Source organism: Pseudophryne corroboree, assembly GCF_028390025.1.
Source record: "Pseudophryne corroboree isolate aPseCor3 chromosome 7 unlocalized genomic scaffold, aPseCor3.hap2 SUPER_7_unloc_9, whole genome shotgun sequence".
NCBI lineage: Eukaryota > Metazoa > Chordata > Amphibia > Anura > Myobatrachidae > Pseudophryne > Pseudophryne corroboree.
The window spans coordinates 479374-500054 of record NW_026967618.1 but is presented as its reverse complement, the minus strand read 5'-3'; the positions used below and the strand labels follow the sequence as shown (position 1 = coordinate 500054).

General features: G+C 45.8%; 1 protein-coding gene across 1 annotated transcript in view; it reads right to left on the bottom strand.

Annotated features, from left to right (window-relative positions):
• The window catches only part of CDK15 (cyclin dependent kinase 15), a gene marked incomplete at its 3' end in the record, with an annotated part of 538867 nt that overhangs the window by 117203 nt on the left and 400983 nt on the right, over positions 1-20681 (bottom strand). The window contains exon 8 of the mRNA XM_063950471.1: positions 1030-1153. Coding sequence (XP_063806541.1) covers positions 1030-1153 — 124 coding nt within the window. The remainder of the gene's footprint in view (positions 1-1029; positions 1154-20681) is intronic.

Here is a 20681-nt window from a genome sequence, read left to right as displayed (position 1 = left end):
AACCCCTGGTCTGTTCTCCCTCCAACTGTTAATACTAATACAAACAATAAATAACTTTAAAAAACAGTGATAATACACTCACCTAAAACACCTATAACCATGGTTTCATAAGACAACACTTCATTGCAGGTCTCCCACATGCAGACAAAATTCTGAAGAATCCACGATAGCCAATCAAATTGTATGATTATGCTGTAATTGTGTCCCTTTTTTCCCCTGTTTGGAATATGTTCTGCATATACAGGACATTGGGGGTCATTCCGTGTTGATCGTATGCTGCAACTTTTTGCAGCCCATGTGATCAACTAGACGCCACCTATGGGGGACTGTATTTCTGCATAGCAGGGCTGCGATCGCTTGTGCAATGCTGCTATGCAAAAAAAGTTTTGTGTAAAACAAGACCAGGGTCAGAGTTACTTACCCGGTGCGATCAATCCAGCGTTGCAGGTCCTAGAATTGACGTCAGACATCCGCCCTCCAAATGCCTCGCCACACCTGCGTTCAGATCTCCACGCCCTAAAAACAGTGAGTTGACGCCCAGTTCCGTCTTCCTCCTGTCAATCTTCTTGCGGTCACCGCTGCAACCGCTTTCTTCTTTAGCGGCATCGCCGGGCAACGATGCGCCTGCGCAATGTGGTCGCAGCGCATGCGCAGTTCCAACCCGATCGCACGGCTGCAAAGAAGTGCAGCGTGCGATCGCGTCGGAATGACCACCATTGTTTGCGTGTGTACCGTAAGTATTTCAATTTAATGATGCAATACAATTGCTTTATCATTTTGTTAAAATTGTGTGTTCCATTTATGGAAATACTGTAATACCATCAAACTTTTCATCATCAGAGATGTTAGTAAATGCGATGGTTGGAAAAGGACTGCGTGTGAGGCCACCTTCTGACCACTCTATGGACCCAGTGGCCCTGCCTGGATGTTATTGTGGACACCTACATTAATCCATGCTGTAATGTGTTTGTACAATGTCATATGCAGGTCACCACCCTCTGACAGGTGTTCTATCAGCCCCGGACTTACCAAAGTCAGCCAGTTTCAGCTCACCGAGGTAGCTGATGAGGAGGTTTTGTGGCTTCAAATCCCGGTGTAGGATGTGCTGGTGGTGGATGTAGGCCAGACCTCGGAGCAGCTGGAACATGAAGAGCTGCAGGAAGATCAGAAGGAGACGGTCACTGTCTGCAGGCGCTGGACACAACACGCTTTTCCTCTCTGGTTACTGTACATACAAGTCCATAGCTTTATATGGGGCCGGCCGTGATAAGCACACATTGTCTTCTGTACAATAGAAATGAACAAGGTTTGTTCAGTGCAATTTTTCTGGAACTATAGGTACAGTAAGTACAGGTCTCGGGGTGGAGCTATGCGTCTGGGGGTGGAGCTATTGAAAAAAATTATATATATACAGACTGACAGCTAGATACAAAGTTGTTTTTTAGAGTAGTCGGCACTCAAAATAGACTTTCAAATAAAACTTATATTATGGGAAATACATTTTGGCCAAGGACAGGTTCAGGGACTGAGTTCCTGATGGTCCCGGCTGAATATCCCTGGGTCTGTTTACTCACATGATAAAAGCATATGCTCACACGAGCAGGGCCCTCTTTCCTCATGTGCCTTTCCTTCTCTTACTTGCACTATCTTATACTCCATACCCCCTCTGATGGCCCCTGACCCCGGGTGTTCTATACCGGTCCTATATTGTCTCCATACTCCCTCTGATGGCACCTGACCCCGGGTTTTCTATACCTGTCCTATATTGTCTCCATACTCCCTCTGATGGCACCTGACCCCGGGTTTTCTATACCTGTCCTATATTGTCTCCATACTCCCTCTGACGGCCCCTGACCCCGGGTTTTCTATACCTGTCCTATATTGTCTCCATACTCCCTCTGATATCACCTGACCCCGGGTGTTCTATACCGGTCCTATATTGTCTCCATACTCCCTCTGATAGCACCTGACCCCGGGTGTTCTATACCGGTCCTATATTGTCTCCATACTCCCTCTGATAGCACCTGACCCCGGGTGTTCTATACCTGTCCTATATTGTCTCCATACTCCCTCTGATAGCACCTGACCCCGGGTGTTCTATACCGGTCCTATATTGTCTTCATACTCCCTCTGATGGCCCCTGACCCCGGGTGTTCTATACCTGTCCTATATTGTCTCCATACCCCCTCTGATGGCCCCTGACCCCGGGTTTTCTATACCGGTCCTATATTGTCTCCATACCCCCTATGATGGCCCCTGACCCCGGGTGTTCTATACCGGTCCTATATTGTCTCCATACCCCCTCTGATGGCCACTGACCCCGGGTGTTCTATACCGGTCCTATATTGTCTCCATGCCCCCTCTGATGGCCCCTGACCCCGGGTGTTCTATACCGGTCCTATATTGTCTACATACTCCCTCTGATGGCCCCTGACCCCGGGTGTTCTATACCTGTCCTATATTGTCTCCATACCCCCTCTGATGGCACCTGACTCCGGGTGTTCTATACCGGTCCTATATTGTTTCCATACTCCCTCTGATGGCCCCTGACCCCGGGTGTTCTATACCGGTCCTATATTGTCTCCATACCCCCTCTGATGGCCCCTGACCCCGGGTGTTCTATACCGGTCCTATATTGTCTCCAGACCCCCTCTGATGGCCCCTGACCCCGGGTGTTCTATACCGGTCCTATATTGCCTCCATACTCCCTCTGATGGCCCCTGACCCCGGGTGTTCTATACCTGTCCTATATTGTCTCCATACCCCCTCTGATGGCACCTGACTCCGGGTTTTCTATACCGGTCCTATATTGTCTCCATACCCCCTCTGATGGCACCTGACTCCGGGTGTTCTATACCGGTCCTATATTGTCTCCATACTCCCTCTGATGGCCCCTGACCCCGGGTGTTCTATACCGGTCCTATATTGTCTCCATACCCCCTCTGATGGCCCCTGACCCCGGGTGTTCTATACCGGTCCTATATTGTCTCCATACCCCCTCTGATGGCCCCTGACCCCGGGTGTTCTATACCGGTCCTATATTGTCTCCATACTCCCTCTGATGGCCCCTGACCCCGGGTGTTCTATACCGGTCCTATATTGTCTCCATACCCCCTCTGATGGCCCCTGACCCCGGGTGTTCTATACCGGTCCTATATTGTCTCCATACCCCCTCTGATGGCCCCTGACCCCGGGTGTTCTATACCGGTCCTATATTGTCTCCATACCCCCTCTGATGGCACCTGACCCCGGGTGTTCTATACCTGTCCTATATTGTCTCCATACTCCCTCTGATGGCCCCTGACCCCGGGTGTTCTATACCTGTCCTATATTGTCTCCATACCCCCTCTGATGGCACCTGACTCCGGGTGTTCTATACCGGTCCTATATTGTCTCCATACTCCCTCTGATGGCCCCTGACCCCGGGTGTTCTATACCTGTCCTATATTGTCTCCATACTCCCTCTGATGGCACCTGACTCTGGGTGTTCTATACCTGTCCTATATTGTCTCCATACCCCCTCTGATGGCACCTGACTCCGGGTTTTCTATACCTGTCCTATATTATCTCCATACCCCCTCTGATGGCACCTGACTCCGGGTTTTCTATACCGGTCCTATATTGTCTCCATACCCCCTCTGATGGCACCTGACTCCGGGTGTTCTATACCGGTCCTATATTGTCTCCATACTCCCTCTGATGGCCCCTGACCCCGGGTGTTCTATACCGGTCCTATATTGTCTCCATACCCCCTCTGATGGCCCCTGACCCCGGGTGTTCTATACCGGTCCTATATTGTCTCCATACTCCCTCTGATGGCCCCTGACCCCGGGTGTTCTATACCTGTCCTATATTGTCTCCATACCCCCTCTGATGGCACCTGACCCCGGGTGTTCTATACCGGTCCTATATTGTCTCCATACTCCCTCTGATGGCCCCTGACCCTGGGTGTTCTATACCTGTCCTATATTGTCTCCATACTCCCTCTGATGGCACCTGACTCCGGGTGTTCTATACCTGTCCTATATTGTCTCCATACCCCCTCTGATGGCACCTGACTCCGGGTTTTCTATACCTGTCCTATATTGTCTCCATACCCCCTCTGATGGCACCTGACTCCGGGTTTTCTATACCGGTCCTATATTGTCCTGTACTGTAAGTGCTGTTTTCTTGTTTGCTCATTTGATTATGTACTGTGTAATGGGCGCTGCGGATCCCTTGTGGCGCCGTATAAATAAAGGATAATAAATAATAATAGCGCCTGCGTTACATATAGTGTGTTACATATAGTGTGTTATATATAGCACCTGCGTTACATATAGCATCTGCGTTACATATAGTGTGTTACATATAGTGTGTTATATATAGCACCTGCGTTACATATAGCGCCTGCGTTACATATAGTGTGTTACATAAAGTGTGTTATATATAGCACCTGCGTTACATATAGCGCCTGCGTTACATATAGTGTGTTACATATAGTGCCTGCGTTACATATAATGTGTTACATATAGTGCCTGTGTTACATATAGTGTGTTACATATAGTGCCTGCGTTACATATAGTGTGTTACATATAGTGCCTGCGTTACATATAGTGTGTTACATATAGTGTCTGCGTTACATATAGTGTGTTACATATAGTGCCTGTGTTACATATAGTGTGTTACATATAGTGCCTGCGTTACATATAGTGTGTTACATATAGCGTCTGCGTTACATATAGTGTGTTACATATAGTGTGTTACATATAGCGTCTGCGTTACATATAGTGTGTTACATATAGTGTGTTACATATAGTGCCTGTGTTACATATAGTGCCTGTGTTACATATAGTGTGTTACATATAGCGCCTGCATTACATATAGTGTGTTACATATAGCGTCTGCGTTACATATAGTGTGTTACATATAGTGCCTGTGTTACATATAGTGTGTTACATATAGCGCCTGCGTTACATATAGTGTGTTACATATAGTGTGTTACATATAGTGCCTGTGTTACATATAGTGCCTGTGTTACATATAGTGCGTTACATATAGCGCCTGCGTTACATATGGTGTGTTACATACAGCGTCTGCGTTACATATAGTGTGTTACATATAGTGTGATATATATAGCACCTGCGTTACATATAGCGCCTGCGTTACATATAGTGTGTTACATATAGCGCCTGCGTTACATATAGTGTGTTACATATAGCGTCTGCGTTACATATAGTGTGTTACATATAGTGCCTGTGTTACATATAGTGCCTGTGTTACATATAGGCCCTCATTCCGAGTTGTTCGCTCGCAAGCGGATTTTAGCAGATTTGCTCATGCTAAGCCGCCGCCTACTGGGAGTGAATCTTAGCATCTTAAAATTGCGAACGATGTATTCGCAATATTGCGATTACACACCTCGTAGCAGTTTCTGAGTAGCTTCAGCCTTACTCGGCATCTGCGATCAGTTCAGTGCTTGTCGTTCCTGGTTTGACGTCACAAACACACCCAGCGTTCGCCCAGACACTCCCCCGTTTCTCCAGCCACTCCCGCGTTTTTTCCGGAAACGGTAGCGTTTTTCCCCACACGCCCATAAAACGGCCTGTTTCCGCCCAGTAACACCCATTTCCTGTCAATCACATTACGATCGCCAGAACGATGAAAAAGCCGTGAGTAAAAATCCTAACTACATAGCAAATTTACTTGGCGCAGTCGCAGTGCGGACATTGCGCATGCGCATTAAGCGGAAAATTGCTGCGATGCGAAGATTTTTACCGAGCGAACAACTCGGAATGAGGGCCATAGTGCGTTACATATAGCGCCTGCGTTACATATGGTGTGTTACATATAGTGCCTGTGTTACATATAGTGACTGTGTTACATATAGTGCCTGTGTTACATATAGTGCGTTACATATAGTGCGTTACATTAAGTGCTTGCGTTACATATAGTGTGTTACATATAGTGCCTATGTTACATATAGTGTATTACATATAGTGCCTGTGTTACATCTAGTGCGTTACATATAGCGCCTGCGTTACACATAGTGTGTTACATATAGCGCCTGCGTTACATATAGTACCTGCGTTACATATAGTGTGTTACACATAGTGCCTGCGTTACACATAGTGTGTTAAATATAGTGCCTGCGTTATCATATAGTGTGTTACATATAGTGCCTGCGTTACATATAGTGTGTTACATATAGCGCCTGCATTACATATAGTGCCTGCATTACATATAGCGTTACATATAGCGCCTGCGTTACATATAGTGTTACATATAGCGCCTGCGTTACATATAGTGCCACTGTTACATATAGCATTACATATAGCGCCTGCGTTACATATAGTGTTACATATAGCGCCTGCGTTACAAATAGTGCCACTGTTACATATAGTGTTAAATATAGCGCCTGCGTTACATATAGTGCCACTGTTACATATAGCGTTACATATAGCGCCTGCGTTACATATAGCATTACATATAGCACCTGCGTTACATATAGCGCCTGCGTTACATATAGTGTGTTACATATAGCATCTGCATTACATATAGCGCCTGCGTTACACATAGTGTTACATATAGCGCCTGCATTACATATAGCGCCTGCGTTACACATAGTATGTTACATATAGCGCCTGCATTACATATAGCGCCTGCGTTACACATAGTGTGTTAACTTACATATAGCACCTGCATTACATATAGTGCCTGCGTTACATATAGCATTACATATAGCGCCTGTGTTACATATAGCATTACATATAGCGCCTGTGTTACATATAGCGTTATATATAGCGCCTGCGCCACATATAGCGCCTGCGTTACATATAGTGCCTGCATTACATATAGCATTACATATAGCGCCTGTGTTACATATAGCATTACATATAGCGCCTGCGTCACATATAGCGCCTGCGTTACATATAGTGCCTGCATTACATATAGTACCTGTGTTACATATAGCATTACATATAGCGCCTGTGTTACATATAGCGTTACATATAGCGCCTGTGTCCCATATAGCGCCTGCGTTACATATAGTGCCTGCGTTATATATAGCATTACATATATAGTGCCTGTGTTACATATAGCGTTACATATAGCGTCTGCATCACATATAGCGCCTGCGTTACATATAGTGCCTGCGTTACATATAGCATTACATATAGCGCCTGTGTTGCATATAGCGTTACATATAGCACCTGCGTCACATATAGCGCCTGCGTTACATATAGTGCCTGCGTTACATATAGTGCCTGCGTCACATATAGCATTACATATAGCGCCTGTGTTACATATAGAGTTACATATAGCGCCTGCGTCACATATAGCGCCTGCGTTACATATAGTGCCTGCGTTACATATAGCATTACATATAGCGCCTGTGTTACATATAGCGTTACATATAGCGCCTGCGTCACATATAGTGCCTGCGTTACATATAGAATTACATATAGCGCCTGTGTTACATATAGCATTACATATAGCGCCTGTGTTACATATAGCGTTGCATATAGTGCCTGCGTCACATATAGCGCCTGCGTTACATATAGTGCCTGCGTTACATATAGTACCTGCGTTACATATAGCATTACATATAGCGCCTGTGTTACATATAGCGTTACATATAGCGCCTGCGTCACATATAGCGCCTGCGTTACATATAGTGCCTGCTTTACATATAGCATTACATATAGCGCCTGTGTTACATATAGCGTTACATATAGCGCCTGCGTCACATATAGCGCCTGCGTTACATATAGTGCCTGCGTTACATATAGTGCCTGCGTTACATATAGCATTACATATAGCGCCTGTGTTACATATAGTGCCTGCGTTACATATAGAATTACATATAGCGCCTGCGTTACATATAGCATTACACATAGCGCCTGTGTTACATATAGCGTTACATATAGTGCCTGCGTCACATATAGCGCCTGCGTTACATATAGTGCCTGCGTTGCATATAGTACCTGCGTTACATATAGCATTACATATAGCGCCTGTGTTACATATAGCGTTACATATAGCGCCTGCGTCACATATAGCGCCTGCGTTACATACAGTGCCTGCTTTACATATAGCATTACATATAGCGCCTGTGTTACATATAGCGTTACATATAGCGCCTGCGTCACATATAGCGCCTGCGTTACATATAGTGCCTGCGTTACATATAGTGCCTGCGTTACATATAGCATTACATATAGCGCCTGTGTTACATATAGCGTTACATATAGCGCCTGCGTCACATATAGCGCCTGCGTTACATATAGTGCCTGCGTTACATATAGCATTACATATAGCGCCTGTGTTACATATAGCATTACATATAGCGCCTGTGTTACATATAGCGTTACATATAGCGCCTGCGTCACATTTAGCGCATGCGTTACATCTAGTGCCTGCGTTACATATAGTACCTGCGTTACATATAGCATTACATATAGTGCCTGTGTTACATATAGCGTTACATATAGCGCCTGCGTCACATATAGCGCCTGCATTACATATAGTGCCTGCGTTACATATAGCATTACATATAGCGCCTGTGTTACATATATCGTTACATATAGCGCCTGCGTCACATATAGCGCCTGCGTTACATATAGTGCCTGCGTTACATATAGTGCCTGCGTTACATATAGTGCCTGCGTTACATATAGCGCCTGCGTTACATATAGTGCCTGCGTTACATATAGCATTACATATAGCGCCTGTGTTACATATAGCATTACATATAGCGCCTGTGTTACATATAGCGTTACATATAGCGCCTGCGTCACATATAGCGCCTGCGTTACATATAGTGCCTGCGTTACATATAGTAACTGCGTTACATATAGCATTACATATAGCGCCTGTGTTACATATAGCGTTACATATAGCGCCTGCGTCACATATAGCGCCTGCGTTACATATAGTGCCTGCGTTACATATAGCATTACATATAGCGCCTGTGTTACATATAGCGTTACATATAGCGCCTGCGTCACATATAGCGCCTGCGTTACATATAGTGCCTGCGTTAGATATAGTGCCTGCGTTACATATAGTGCCTGCGTTACATATAGCATTACATATAGCGCCTGTGTTACATATAGCGTAACATATAGCGCCTGCGTCACATATAGCGCCTGCGTTACATATAGTGCCTGCGTTACATATAGCATTACATATAGCGCCTGTGTTACATATAGCGTTACATATAGCGCCTGCGTCACATATAGCGCCTGCGTTACATATAGTGCCTGCGTTACATATAGCATTACATATAGCGCCTGTGTTACATATAGCATTACATATAGCGCCTGTGTTACATATAGCGTTACATATAGCGCCTGCGTCACATATAGCGCCTGCGTTACATATAGTGCCTGCGTTACATATAGTACCTGCATTACATATAGCATTACATATAGCACATGCGTTACATATAGCGTTACATATAGTGCCTGCGTCACATATAGCGCCTGCGTTACATATAGTGCCTGCGTTACATATAGCATTACATATAGCGCCTGTGTTACATATAGCGTTACATATAGCGCCTGCATCACATATAGCGCCTGCGTTACATATAGTGCCTGCGTTAGATATAGTGCCTGCGTTACATATAGTGCCTGCATTACATATAGCATTACATATAGCGCCTGTGTTACATATAGCGTTACATATAGCGCCTGCGTCACATATAGCGCCTGCGTTACATATAGTGCCTGCGTTACATATAGCATTACATATAGCGCCTGTGTTACATATAGCGTTACATATAGCGCCTGCGTCACATACAGCGCCTGCGTTAGTATGATCACTCCCCCCCCCCCCCCACCTCCCCCACCTGTAAAGGAACAGAGAAGGAAGAGGAGACAGAGAAGGAAGAGGAGGAGCAGCGCCTGAGCCAGGACCTCCTGCAGGTAACGGGGCCGCACTGTGGAGGGAATGAGGGCTGTACCTGGCATAGGGGGTTATTCAGAGATGAACGCAGATGGATGCATAGGCATCCGGATCTGCGTTCATCTCTGCACATGCTGAGGACCGCCCAGCACAAGGCAAGGCCGCCCAGCATGTGTGGCGCCGCCTCCCGATGCATCCGAAATTTGATTGAGGACGCATCTGATCTAGGTTGCCCCTGGCAGTGCAGCCTGGTCAGCAGCCATTTTTTGGGGGGAGCGGCTGCGTGTGATGTCCCGGCCTGCCCCCATTTTTACAGCATCACCCCGGCAACAACTTAACTCCACTACGCTGTCGCCTATCAATCACTTTGTGGTCGCATCCATTGGGGAAGTGACCACAATGTGTGTGGCCTCACGCCCACTGCGCATGCACAGTTTGCTGCCACTGGCTAACTGCGCTGAGGGCCGCCATTGCAGTGGGGTCTCAATTACTTCATAATGTGTATATCAGGCTGTACCTGGCATAATGTGTATAATGAGCTCTACTCTGGCGTAACGTGTAATAGCGGCTCTCCTGTATGGCATAAGGTGTATAAGGGTACTACTGTGCGGTGTAATGTGACTAACGGACACTACTGTGCAGTGTAATGTGACTAACGGATACTACTGTGCGGTGTAATGTGACTAGCGGACACTGCTGTGCAGTGTAATGTGACTAACGGACACTGCTGTTCGGTGTAACGTGACTAACGGACACTGCTGTTCGGTGTAACGTGACTAACGGACACTGCTGTGCGGTGTAACGTGACTAACGGACACTGCTGTCCGGTGTAACGTGACTAACGGACACTGCTGTCCGGTGTAATGTGACTAACGGACACTACTGTGCGGTGTAATGTGACTAACGGACACTGCTGTTCAGTGTAACGTGACTAACGGACACTGCTGTGCGGTGTAACGTGACTAACGGACACTGCTGTGTGGTGTAACGTGATTAACGGACACTGCTGTCCGGTGTAATGTGACTAACGGACACTACTGTGTGGTGTAATGTGACTAACGGACACTGCTGTTCGGTGTAACGTGACTAACGGGACACCTCTGTGCGGTGTAACGTGACTAACGGACACTGCTGTGCGGTGTAACGTGACTAACGGACACTGCTGTGCGGTGTAATGTGACTAACGGACACCACTGTGCGGTGTAATGTGACTAACGGACACTGCTGTGCTGTGTAACGTGACTAACGGACACTGCTGTGCGGTGTAACGTGACTAACGGACACTGCTGTCCGGTGTAATGTGACTAACGGACACTGCTGTTCGGTGTAACGTGACTAACGGACACCTCTGTGCGGTGTAACGTGACTAACGGACACTGCTGTGCGGTGTAATGTGACTAATGGACACTACTGTGCGGTGTAATGTGACTAACGGACACTGCTGTTCGGTGTAACGTGACTAACGGACACCTCTGTGCGGTGTAACGTGACTAACGGACACTGCTGTGTGGTGTAACGTGACTAACGGACACTACTGTGCGGTGTAATGTGACTAATGGACACTGCTGTGCGGTGTAACGTGACTAACGGACACTGCTGTGTGGTGTAACGTGACTAACGGACACTACTGTGCGGTGTAATGTGACTAACGGACACTGCTGTTCGGTGTAACGTGACTAACGTACACCTCTGTGCGGTGTAACGTGACTAACGGACACTGCTGTGTGGTGTAACGTGACTAACGGACACTGCTGTGTGGTGTAACGTGACTAACGGACACTACTATGCGGTGTAATGTGACTAATGGACACTGCTGTGCGGTGTAACGTGACTAACGGACACTGCTGTGTAGTGTAATGTGACTAATGGACACCGCTGTGTAGTGTAATGTGACTAATGGACACTGCTGTATGGGGTTATGTGAACTGGTACTATTCTGTGGTCCTATACTTTTTTTGCGCGCCTTCGGCGCGCACTGTCCCTGTTCTGAACATGGCCAGAGGAAACTGTTGCCCTGAGGTCTTCAAGATCTAGAACTGGCCCTGTCATCGATTTTAAATGTGAATAAGGGGCACTATTATGTGGCATAATATGAATCAGGGGCACTACCTTTGGGTTAATGTGCATAAGATTGTAATACTGTGTGGCATAATTTGAATTGTGGGTACCTTTGTGGTCACACCGCTTCCTTGTGTGGCCACACCCCTTTTTGCAGTGTGTGCTATCCCTTTTTTACGGATGGGAGGGCGCAAATGTATTATTTGCAGGGGGGCGCCAAACACTCTAGCACCGGCCCTGATAATAGCAGTACGGTACGGAAGGCCACTGCTGTACCTACCTCTGTGTCGTCATTAAGTATACTATCCATCTACATTCTATACCTGTGGTGCATTTTAGTTTTGCAGTTTGCCGACACAGTGACCACCAGTATACTATATATATATAGCAGTACGGAAGGCCACTGCCTTACCTACCTCTGTGTCGTCATTAAGTATACTATCCATCTACATTCTATACCTGTGGTGAATTTTAGTTTTGCAGTTTGCTGACACAGTGACCACCAGTATACTATATATAGCAGTACGGTACGGAAGGCCACTGCTGTACCTACCTCTGTGTCGTCATTAAGTATACTATCCATCTACATTCTATACCTGTGGTGCATTTTAGTTTTGCAGTTTGCTGACACAGTGACCACCAGTATACTATATATAATAGCAGTACGGAAGGCCACTGCTGTACCTACCTCTGTGTCGTCATTAAGTATACTATCCATCTACATTCTATACCTGTGGTGCATTTTAGTTTTGCAGTTTGCTGACACAGTGACCACCAGTATACTATATATAATAGCAGTACGGAAGGCCACTGCTGTACCTACCTCTGTGTCGTCATTAAGTATACTATCCATCTACATTCTATACCTGTGGTGCATTTTAGTTTTGCAGTTTGCTGACACAGTGACCACCAGTATACTATATATAATAGCAGTACGGTACGGAAGGCCACTGCTGTACCTACCTCTGTGTCGTCATTAAGTATACTATCCATCTACATTCTATACCTGTGGTGCATTTTAGTTTTGCAGTTTGCTGACACAGTGACCACCAGTATACTATATATAATAGCAGTACGGAAGGCCACTGCTGTACCTACCTCTGTGTCGTCATTAAGTATACTATCCATCTACATTCTATACCTGTGGTGCGCCTCTTTTTTTCTTTGCATCATGTGCTGTTTGGGGACTATTTTTTTGAAGTGCCATCCTGCCTGACACTGCAGTGCCACTCCTAGATGGGCCAGGTGTTTGTGTCGGCCACTTGTGTCGCTTAGCTTAGTCACACAGCGACCTTGGTGCGCCTCTTTTTTTCTTTGCATCATGTGCTGTTTGGGGACTATTTTTTTGAAGTGCCATCCTGCCTGACACTGCAGTGCCACTCCTAGATGGGCCAGGTGTTTGTGTCGGCCACTTGTGTCGCTTAGCTTAGCCATCCAGCGATCTCAGTGCAAATTTTAGGACTAAAAATAATATTGTGAGGTGTGAGGTGTTCAGAATAGACCGGAAATGAGTGGAAATTATGGTTATTGAAGTTAATAAAACTATGGGATCAAAATGACCCCCAAATTCTATGATTTAAGCTGTTTTTTAGTTTTTTTTGTAAAAAACACCCGAATCCAAAACACACCCGAATCCGACAAAAACAATTTCGGTGAGGTTTTGCCAAAACGCGTCCGAATCCAAAACACGGCCGCGGAACCGAATCCAAAACCAAAACACAAAACCCGAAAAATGTCCGGTGCACATCCCTACTCCTTAATTGCCCGGATGGTGTGTTTGGGGTCATTATCATGCTGGAAAACCCAGCCACGTTCCATCTTCAATGCTCTTACTGAGGGAAGGAGGTTTTTGCCCAAAATCTCACAATACATGGCCCCATTCATCCTCTACTTAATACGGATCAGTCATCCTGTCCCCTTTGCAGAAAAGCAGCCCCAAAGCATGATGTTTCCACCCCCAAGCTTCACAGTGGGTATGGTGTTCTTGGGATGCCATTCATCATTCTTCTCCCTCCAAACACGGCAAGTGGAGTTTATACCAAAAAGTTTGATTTTGCTCTCATCTGACCACATTACATTCTCCCAATCCTCCTCTGCATCATCCAGATGGTCACTGGCAAACTTTAGACGGGCCTGGACATGTGCTGGCTTAAGCAGGGGGACCTTTCGGGCGCTGTGGGATTTCAATCCATGACGACGTAGTGTGTTACTAATGGCAACCTTTGTGACTGTGGTCCCAGCTCTCTTGAGGTCATTGACCAGGTTCCTCCATGTAGTTCTGGACTGGTTCCTCACCGTTCTCAAGATCATTGATACCCCACGAGGTGAGATCTTGCATGGAGCCCCAGGTCGAGGGAGATTGTCAGTGATCTTGTATTTCTTCCATTTTTTTTTTCTCAAAACAATTTTTATTGAAGAAAGGTGTACATAAATCATTGTCTGGGTTCAGAGTGTAAAATTACAGAGAAAATAGAAGCATGAGGTAGTTTGGGGTCATACATTAATAGCCTGGCATGTGGAGGAAAGCATGTAAAGTTACATACAATACATGTAGAATAAGGTAACAAATGATAACCATAGGTGATATTTCACCTCCACCAACCAGGAATAGCATTCAGCATAGTGGTATGCGAGATCTGGTATTAAAGGAACACGAAAGAACCTAATAATAGTAAAGATTTGTTATGAACCTCTATATCCGACCACATAGCCACATAATATCTGAGAGCCCACCAACAGACAAGGAGAAAGAAACAAAAGATGTAGAAATAAAGACCCTTCTTCAAAACAATTTTCTAGTTTATAAAGAAGAATGGTTAGGTAAAAATTTGAAATATTATAAATCGTAAAGGAGAGAGAAATGGGGGGAGGAAGAAAGAAAGGGGGAGAGAGGGGAAAGGGAAGAGGGGGGGGGGGGATGAACAAGACATAACCAGGACAACAAACATCATCATTCTCTATAGGAGAAATTATTCTATAAGGCTGGCAGGTTGCATGTATGTCCTGTCTACGGCGTTAAGTAGGCAGCACCTACATACTTCCAGCATAGCAAATTTAATAGCACCAATCAATCTGTCTATACATATACCAAGTAGTGGGTCCGAAGATTTTTTGGATGCTGAGCTGAGTGGCGTCATCAAAGCTTCGTATAACAGTTTCCCATTTCCTATAGAATCTAGGGGCCCCCGACTCTATGTCAGGCACTAGAGCCTGCCGCTCGTAAAATATGTTGTTTAGCAGAGATGTTCTCAATTCTGTAATAGATGGAGATTGTCTATGTAACCAATGGGTAAGGATTAATTTTTTGGCTATAGTAAGGATAACTGTCAGAGCAGTTATGCAATTTATGCAATCCCAGGTCCCAATCTGAAAAGCAGTAAAATAGGCATGCGGTAGGGAGCTTGTTAATGCGAATTGAAAAGATATCATTAACATGGTTTATCAGTTTGTCCCAGAAAGTTCTTATTTTCCTGCAACCCCAGAAGTTATGATAGTAGGTGGCCTCAGCCATCCCGCATTTAAAACATCGACCCGTAGAAGCCAGGGTGAAATAGGAATGCTGTTTCGGGGAGATGTAGGCTCTATTTAAGAATTTGAGGTGCGTTTCCTGCAAGGCTGCAGATTTTAAATGTTTAAATGTGGGGGGCAGTGTAGACATAAGTTCCGACATAGCCGGGAAATCAGGTATGTCCCGCAGCCAGCGCGAGTGGAGAGCATGTTGCAAAGGTGTTTTCCCTGAGTCTATAAGGATAGAATATCAATTACGCAGCCTATAACCTATAATTAGATTGGAACGCAAGAGAGGGGTAAGAGGGTCAATGGTTGTATCAAGGGTCATCCCAGGTGGTAGTGACTGTGCAAAATGGCGGGATTGTAGGTACATAAAAAATTGGGAGTTGGGTAGACCATGCCTATCCGACAATGCAGAGAAGGAGTATATCACACCCCCAGGGTCAAAGATATCTCTAATGGACGAAATGCCTTTCTCTCTCCACGTCAGGTAAGCACGGCCGTCCAAACCAGGAGGAAATTGCGGATTGCCCCAAAAGGTGGTGTAAGGGGAGTTAGAGAAATTCCTGTGTAATCGTTTATTAATAGATTTCCAGGCTTTATAAGTGTCACGGAAGAGTATATTGGATTTTAAGTGGGAAGGAATCAGTGAGGTAGGTGTATGAAGGAGAGCAGCTGGAGAAAAAGGATGAAAAAGGTGTTCCTCTATATTAGGGAGAGTATATACAGAACCACCAGGAAACCAATCTACCATGTACCGAAACATAGCTGCATTCGAAAAAGCAGAAATGTCCGGCATCCCAAAACCACCTTCCGTCTTCGGCAGACGCAAAATATAGCGAGATACCCTAGATTTCTTTTTCGCCCCAAATAAATCTTGTAAACAGGGAATCAAATCGTTGGATATCTGACTTCGAAAGTTGCAGGGGAAGCATTTGGAGGACATAGGATAATTTGGGAAAAACAAAGCTCTTAACAACCACCACCCTACCAGATAATGATAGAGGTAAGTCTATCCAGCCGTTCAATATTTTCTCAGCCGAGGAGTAAATCTGGTGGAGGTTAGCAGAGTAAAGGGCGTCTAGATTAGGGGGAATCATAATGCCTAAGTATTTAAGTGGGGAGCGGCAAATAGTAAATTGTGTCAATGTGGGAGACAGGAGGTTTGAGTAGTGGCCAGAGCCCAAAGGGAGGAGGCGCGATTTGTCATAATTCACACGAAATCCCGAGAAGGAGCTAAAATGGTCTATAATATGTTTTATAGCAGGGATGGAAGATTGGGGATTAGAGATAAATAAAAGCATGTCATCGGCAAATAGACTGAGTTTCACTTCAGTCGATCCAACGATGATACCGGTATATTCTAGAGACATACGCAGTGCAGTGGCCAGGGGCTCTATAGCTATAGTGAATAAAAGGGGTGAAAGGGGGCAGCCTTGCCTGGTCCCTCTTTGAAGAGGAATGGGAGAAGAAATATAATTGTTAGAGAGAATTTGGGAGGAAGAGTCATGATATAGAAGGCGTACTGCATGGGTGAAAGGATCCGGGAACCCAAACCTGTGCATGGTGTCAAAAAGGTGATCCCATGTGACCAGGTCAAAAGCCTTCTCAGCATCAAGGGATAGAAGGGCATAGGGCTCCTGGTTTCCCGAAGTCTCCAGCCACTGCATGACAGCCAATATCTTACGCACATTCACCGTAGAATGACGACCCCAAATAAACCCCGTCTGGTCCTCCTGGATCAGAGAGGGCAAGAGAAGCTTTACCCGGTCTGCCAAGATTTTAGTATATAGCTTGTAGTCCGTGTTCAATAAGGATATAGGTCTATATGAACTGGGAAGCAGGGGGTTTCTCCCCGGTTTATGAAGAATTTTCAGAATCGCAGCATTAAAGTAAAGTGGAGGGGGGGTCCCGGTCAACAGCAAATTGAAAAGCGTGCAAAGGGGTTTGACCAATTGAGGGGCCAGTATTTTATAGTATTCGTTGGTCAGACCGTCAGGCCCAGGGGTCTTGCTCGGTTTCAAACAGTGAATTGCGCGGAGCACCTCCTCCTCAGTAATGGGGTTTAGTAGAAGTTGGGATGAGGCAGAAGACAGAGAGGGAAGAGTAAGGGAAGACCAGAAAGAGTGTTGTTGTTGGTGATCAATGGAGGGTTCGGAGTATAATGAGGAATAAAAAGACTGCAGAACCTCAGACACCTGGCCACAATCATGTACCACAGTGCCATCAGCCCCAGTTAAAGCACAGATAAGTGTCGGGGGGTGTTGACCTTTCAGGAGATTCGAAAGCAATCGACTGGATCGATTGCCAAATTTATGGAATCTACTTTGAGACATAAATGTTAATTTAGATTCAGTTTGAGTTAAGAGTTTGTCAAAAAGGGATTTTTGTTCATAGTAGAGTTTTTTGGTAATCGGGGTGGGGGAGCGTGTAAATGCCTGGTAGGCGTAAGTTTAGATTGAGCATCAAGTTAAAGAGCTTGCGTGTCTTTCTTATGTTTGGAAGTGAAGGAGATGACAGAGCCTCTTAGTACGGACTTAGATGCTTGCCAGAACAGGAGCGGTGAATCCATCTCTGCAGCAGCATTACAATGTTTAAAATCCGCCCATGAGGCCTCCAGCATATTTCTAAATTGGATGGAGTTGGTCAGGTAGGATGGGAAGCGCCATTGTCTGACAGGGCCTCTATTGGGGAAGGTGGCGAGAGTCATCCAGCAGACCGCATGATCAGATAAAGACACAGGTTCAATTTCAGAACCCTGCATCTTGGTAAACAGAGAAGCCGAGAAGAGCAAATAATCAATTCTCGACAATGTGCCATGAGCAGCCGATAAACATGTATATTCACGGCCGACTGGATGACAAGCTCGCCAGACATCCACAAGATGCAGCTGTGACATTAAATATGGTAAACCATATTTGGGGGTATAACGGTTAGATCTGGGTTTAGTATTCCTATCAAGAGCATTGGATACAGTAGAATTAAAATCACCTGCGAGGATCAACTGTTTATGAGAGTGCGGATGCAGTTTAGTGGCAATAGACAGAAAAAAGGGTTGGGGATCAATATTGGGGGCATAGACATTACACAAGAGAAAACGAGAATCTAGGGTGGCGTCCACAATGAGAAACCTGCCTTCAGTATCCGACTGGGAGGAGTGAAGGTCTACTAGAACAGAGCGTCTAACCAAAATGAGTACCCCACGGGTCTTAGCGGTGAATGGGGCAGACGCCAACACCTTCCAGCCCAGGCAGTTAAGCTTGTCAATCTCAGGGGGGAGAAGATGAGATTCTTGGAGGAATGCCACATCCACATGCAGTTTAGACAAATAAAGAGTAAGGTTTTCTTCCTCTTTATGGGGGAGTGGAAGCCACCAACATTATATGTGCAAAATTTTAAACTGGCCATCTAACAGCTAAAGAAAGGTATGACTCCTGGCAACATACAAAACCGATAATGTCATATCTACAATATACATTGCTATAATGTACATAGAAAACAGACAGGACAAGACACAGAGAGGAGAGCACAATGGGTAGAAAAAGTGGGGGAAGGTAGAGCGGAGGATCCAGAAAAGAATGGATCAAAAGATTAGCATCAAAAATATACTTCAGGTACAAAGAAAACATAGATTGACCTATAGTTCGCCAAACGGAGAACCAGGTAAGAACTCCAGGCTTGCCCCAGCCCTGGAACTGAAAAACAATAAGCATAGCTTATACATAGAACAAACAAAATACGAACTTAGAAAACATGTGGAGAACATTAGGGAGAAGGCACCTTAAAGGTAAAAGGGAAAATCACATTAAAAATGAGATTATTGGCAATATAGTACCCGACATGGCACCCCTGCCAGTAAGAAAGGTGTCATCTCCCAGCAATAATTTCACAAAGTCCCAGCGATTATCAGCTATAACAAAAACCAATATAACAGAGCAGTAAAGTAATCGCCAGTGAAGGAGGAAATAACCACACTAAGAGGTTTCATAGCCGCGGTCAGCAGTCAGGAGCCAAGTCTGTTGAAGGTAGGTGCAGTGAGGAGCGGCCATTCTCCTCTTCCAGCAGATAGGATTCCGCATCAGCTACGGTGGAGAAGTCCGTAAATGAGGATCCTTTGAACAGGCGCAGCCGAGCCGGGTATATGAGAGCGAATTTTCTGTTTGTTTTAGCCAGGCGGGAACAAAGTGGGGTGAATTCACGTCTCGCCCTAGCCACCTCTGCAGAATAGTCCTGGAAAATATAAATCCGCATGTCATTCCATTGTAAATTCCGCTTGCGACGAGACGCAGACCAAATAAATAGTGTCCTTGTGGATATAATTAAGACAGCGGAAAATAACAGCCCGGGGTCGGGCATCTTGTGTAGGCCTTGCAGGGCCAATGCGATGGGCCCTCTCTACAATCATACCAGCGCAGGAATCTTGAATATCTAGCAAATCAGGCAGTGTGTCCTGTATAAATGAAAAGAGTGCTGGCCCTTTAAGAGCCTCGGGCAGCCCAACAATTCTCAGATTATTTCGACGTGATCTGTTCTCGAGGTTGTCGACTTTATTGAGAAGTTGGTAATGAGATTTCTGAAGAAAAGCGCACTGTTCCTTTAAATCGGCAACGTCATGAAATGTCTCCCCAAGACGCTGTTCATTAGCCTGCACCCATTTGGAAAGTTGTTTGAACTGTGACTTGATGTCATGCACTGCCTGTGTGACTTTGGCAGCATGGGATTCCATGATAGGGTTAATGGAGTCTTGAATTGCCTTTACCATATCAGAATATGTAATTGGGCCCTCAGCCTGCTGTGTAGTCTTAAGAGACTTCTGTGTAGAGGGGGCAGTATGCACAGGGAGAGCTGTGGCAGCAGAGGAGTCAGAGGAGGACTGTAACTCACAGTCTGTGTGCACTTGCTGCTGCTGGGACTGTGACTGCTGCCCGGCGTCCATCTTGGAGTCCCCCTTCGTATTTGCAGGACGCTGTTTAAGGGGCTTTGCCGCTTCTGGGGCGGCCAGGAAGCGCTCCATCAGGGGCTAGCAGTGTTCCCACAGGCAGGTGAGCGGTCCGGGAGCGGGGTGTTGCGCTATGCACAGCGTGCGGGCTAGCGAGGGCTGGGGCGGCACACGGAGCTCACACTGCTGCTGCTGCACGCATCGGCGCCGTACCCGGAAGTCATTTCTTCAATTTTTTAATAATTGCGCCAACAGTTGATCTCTTCTCACCAAGCTGCTTGCCTAT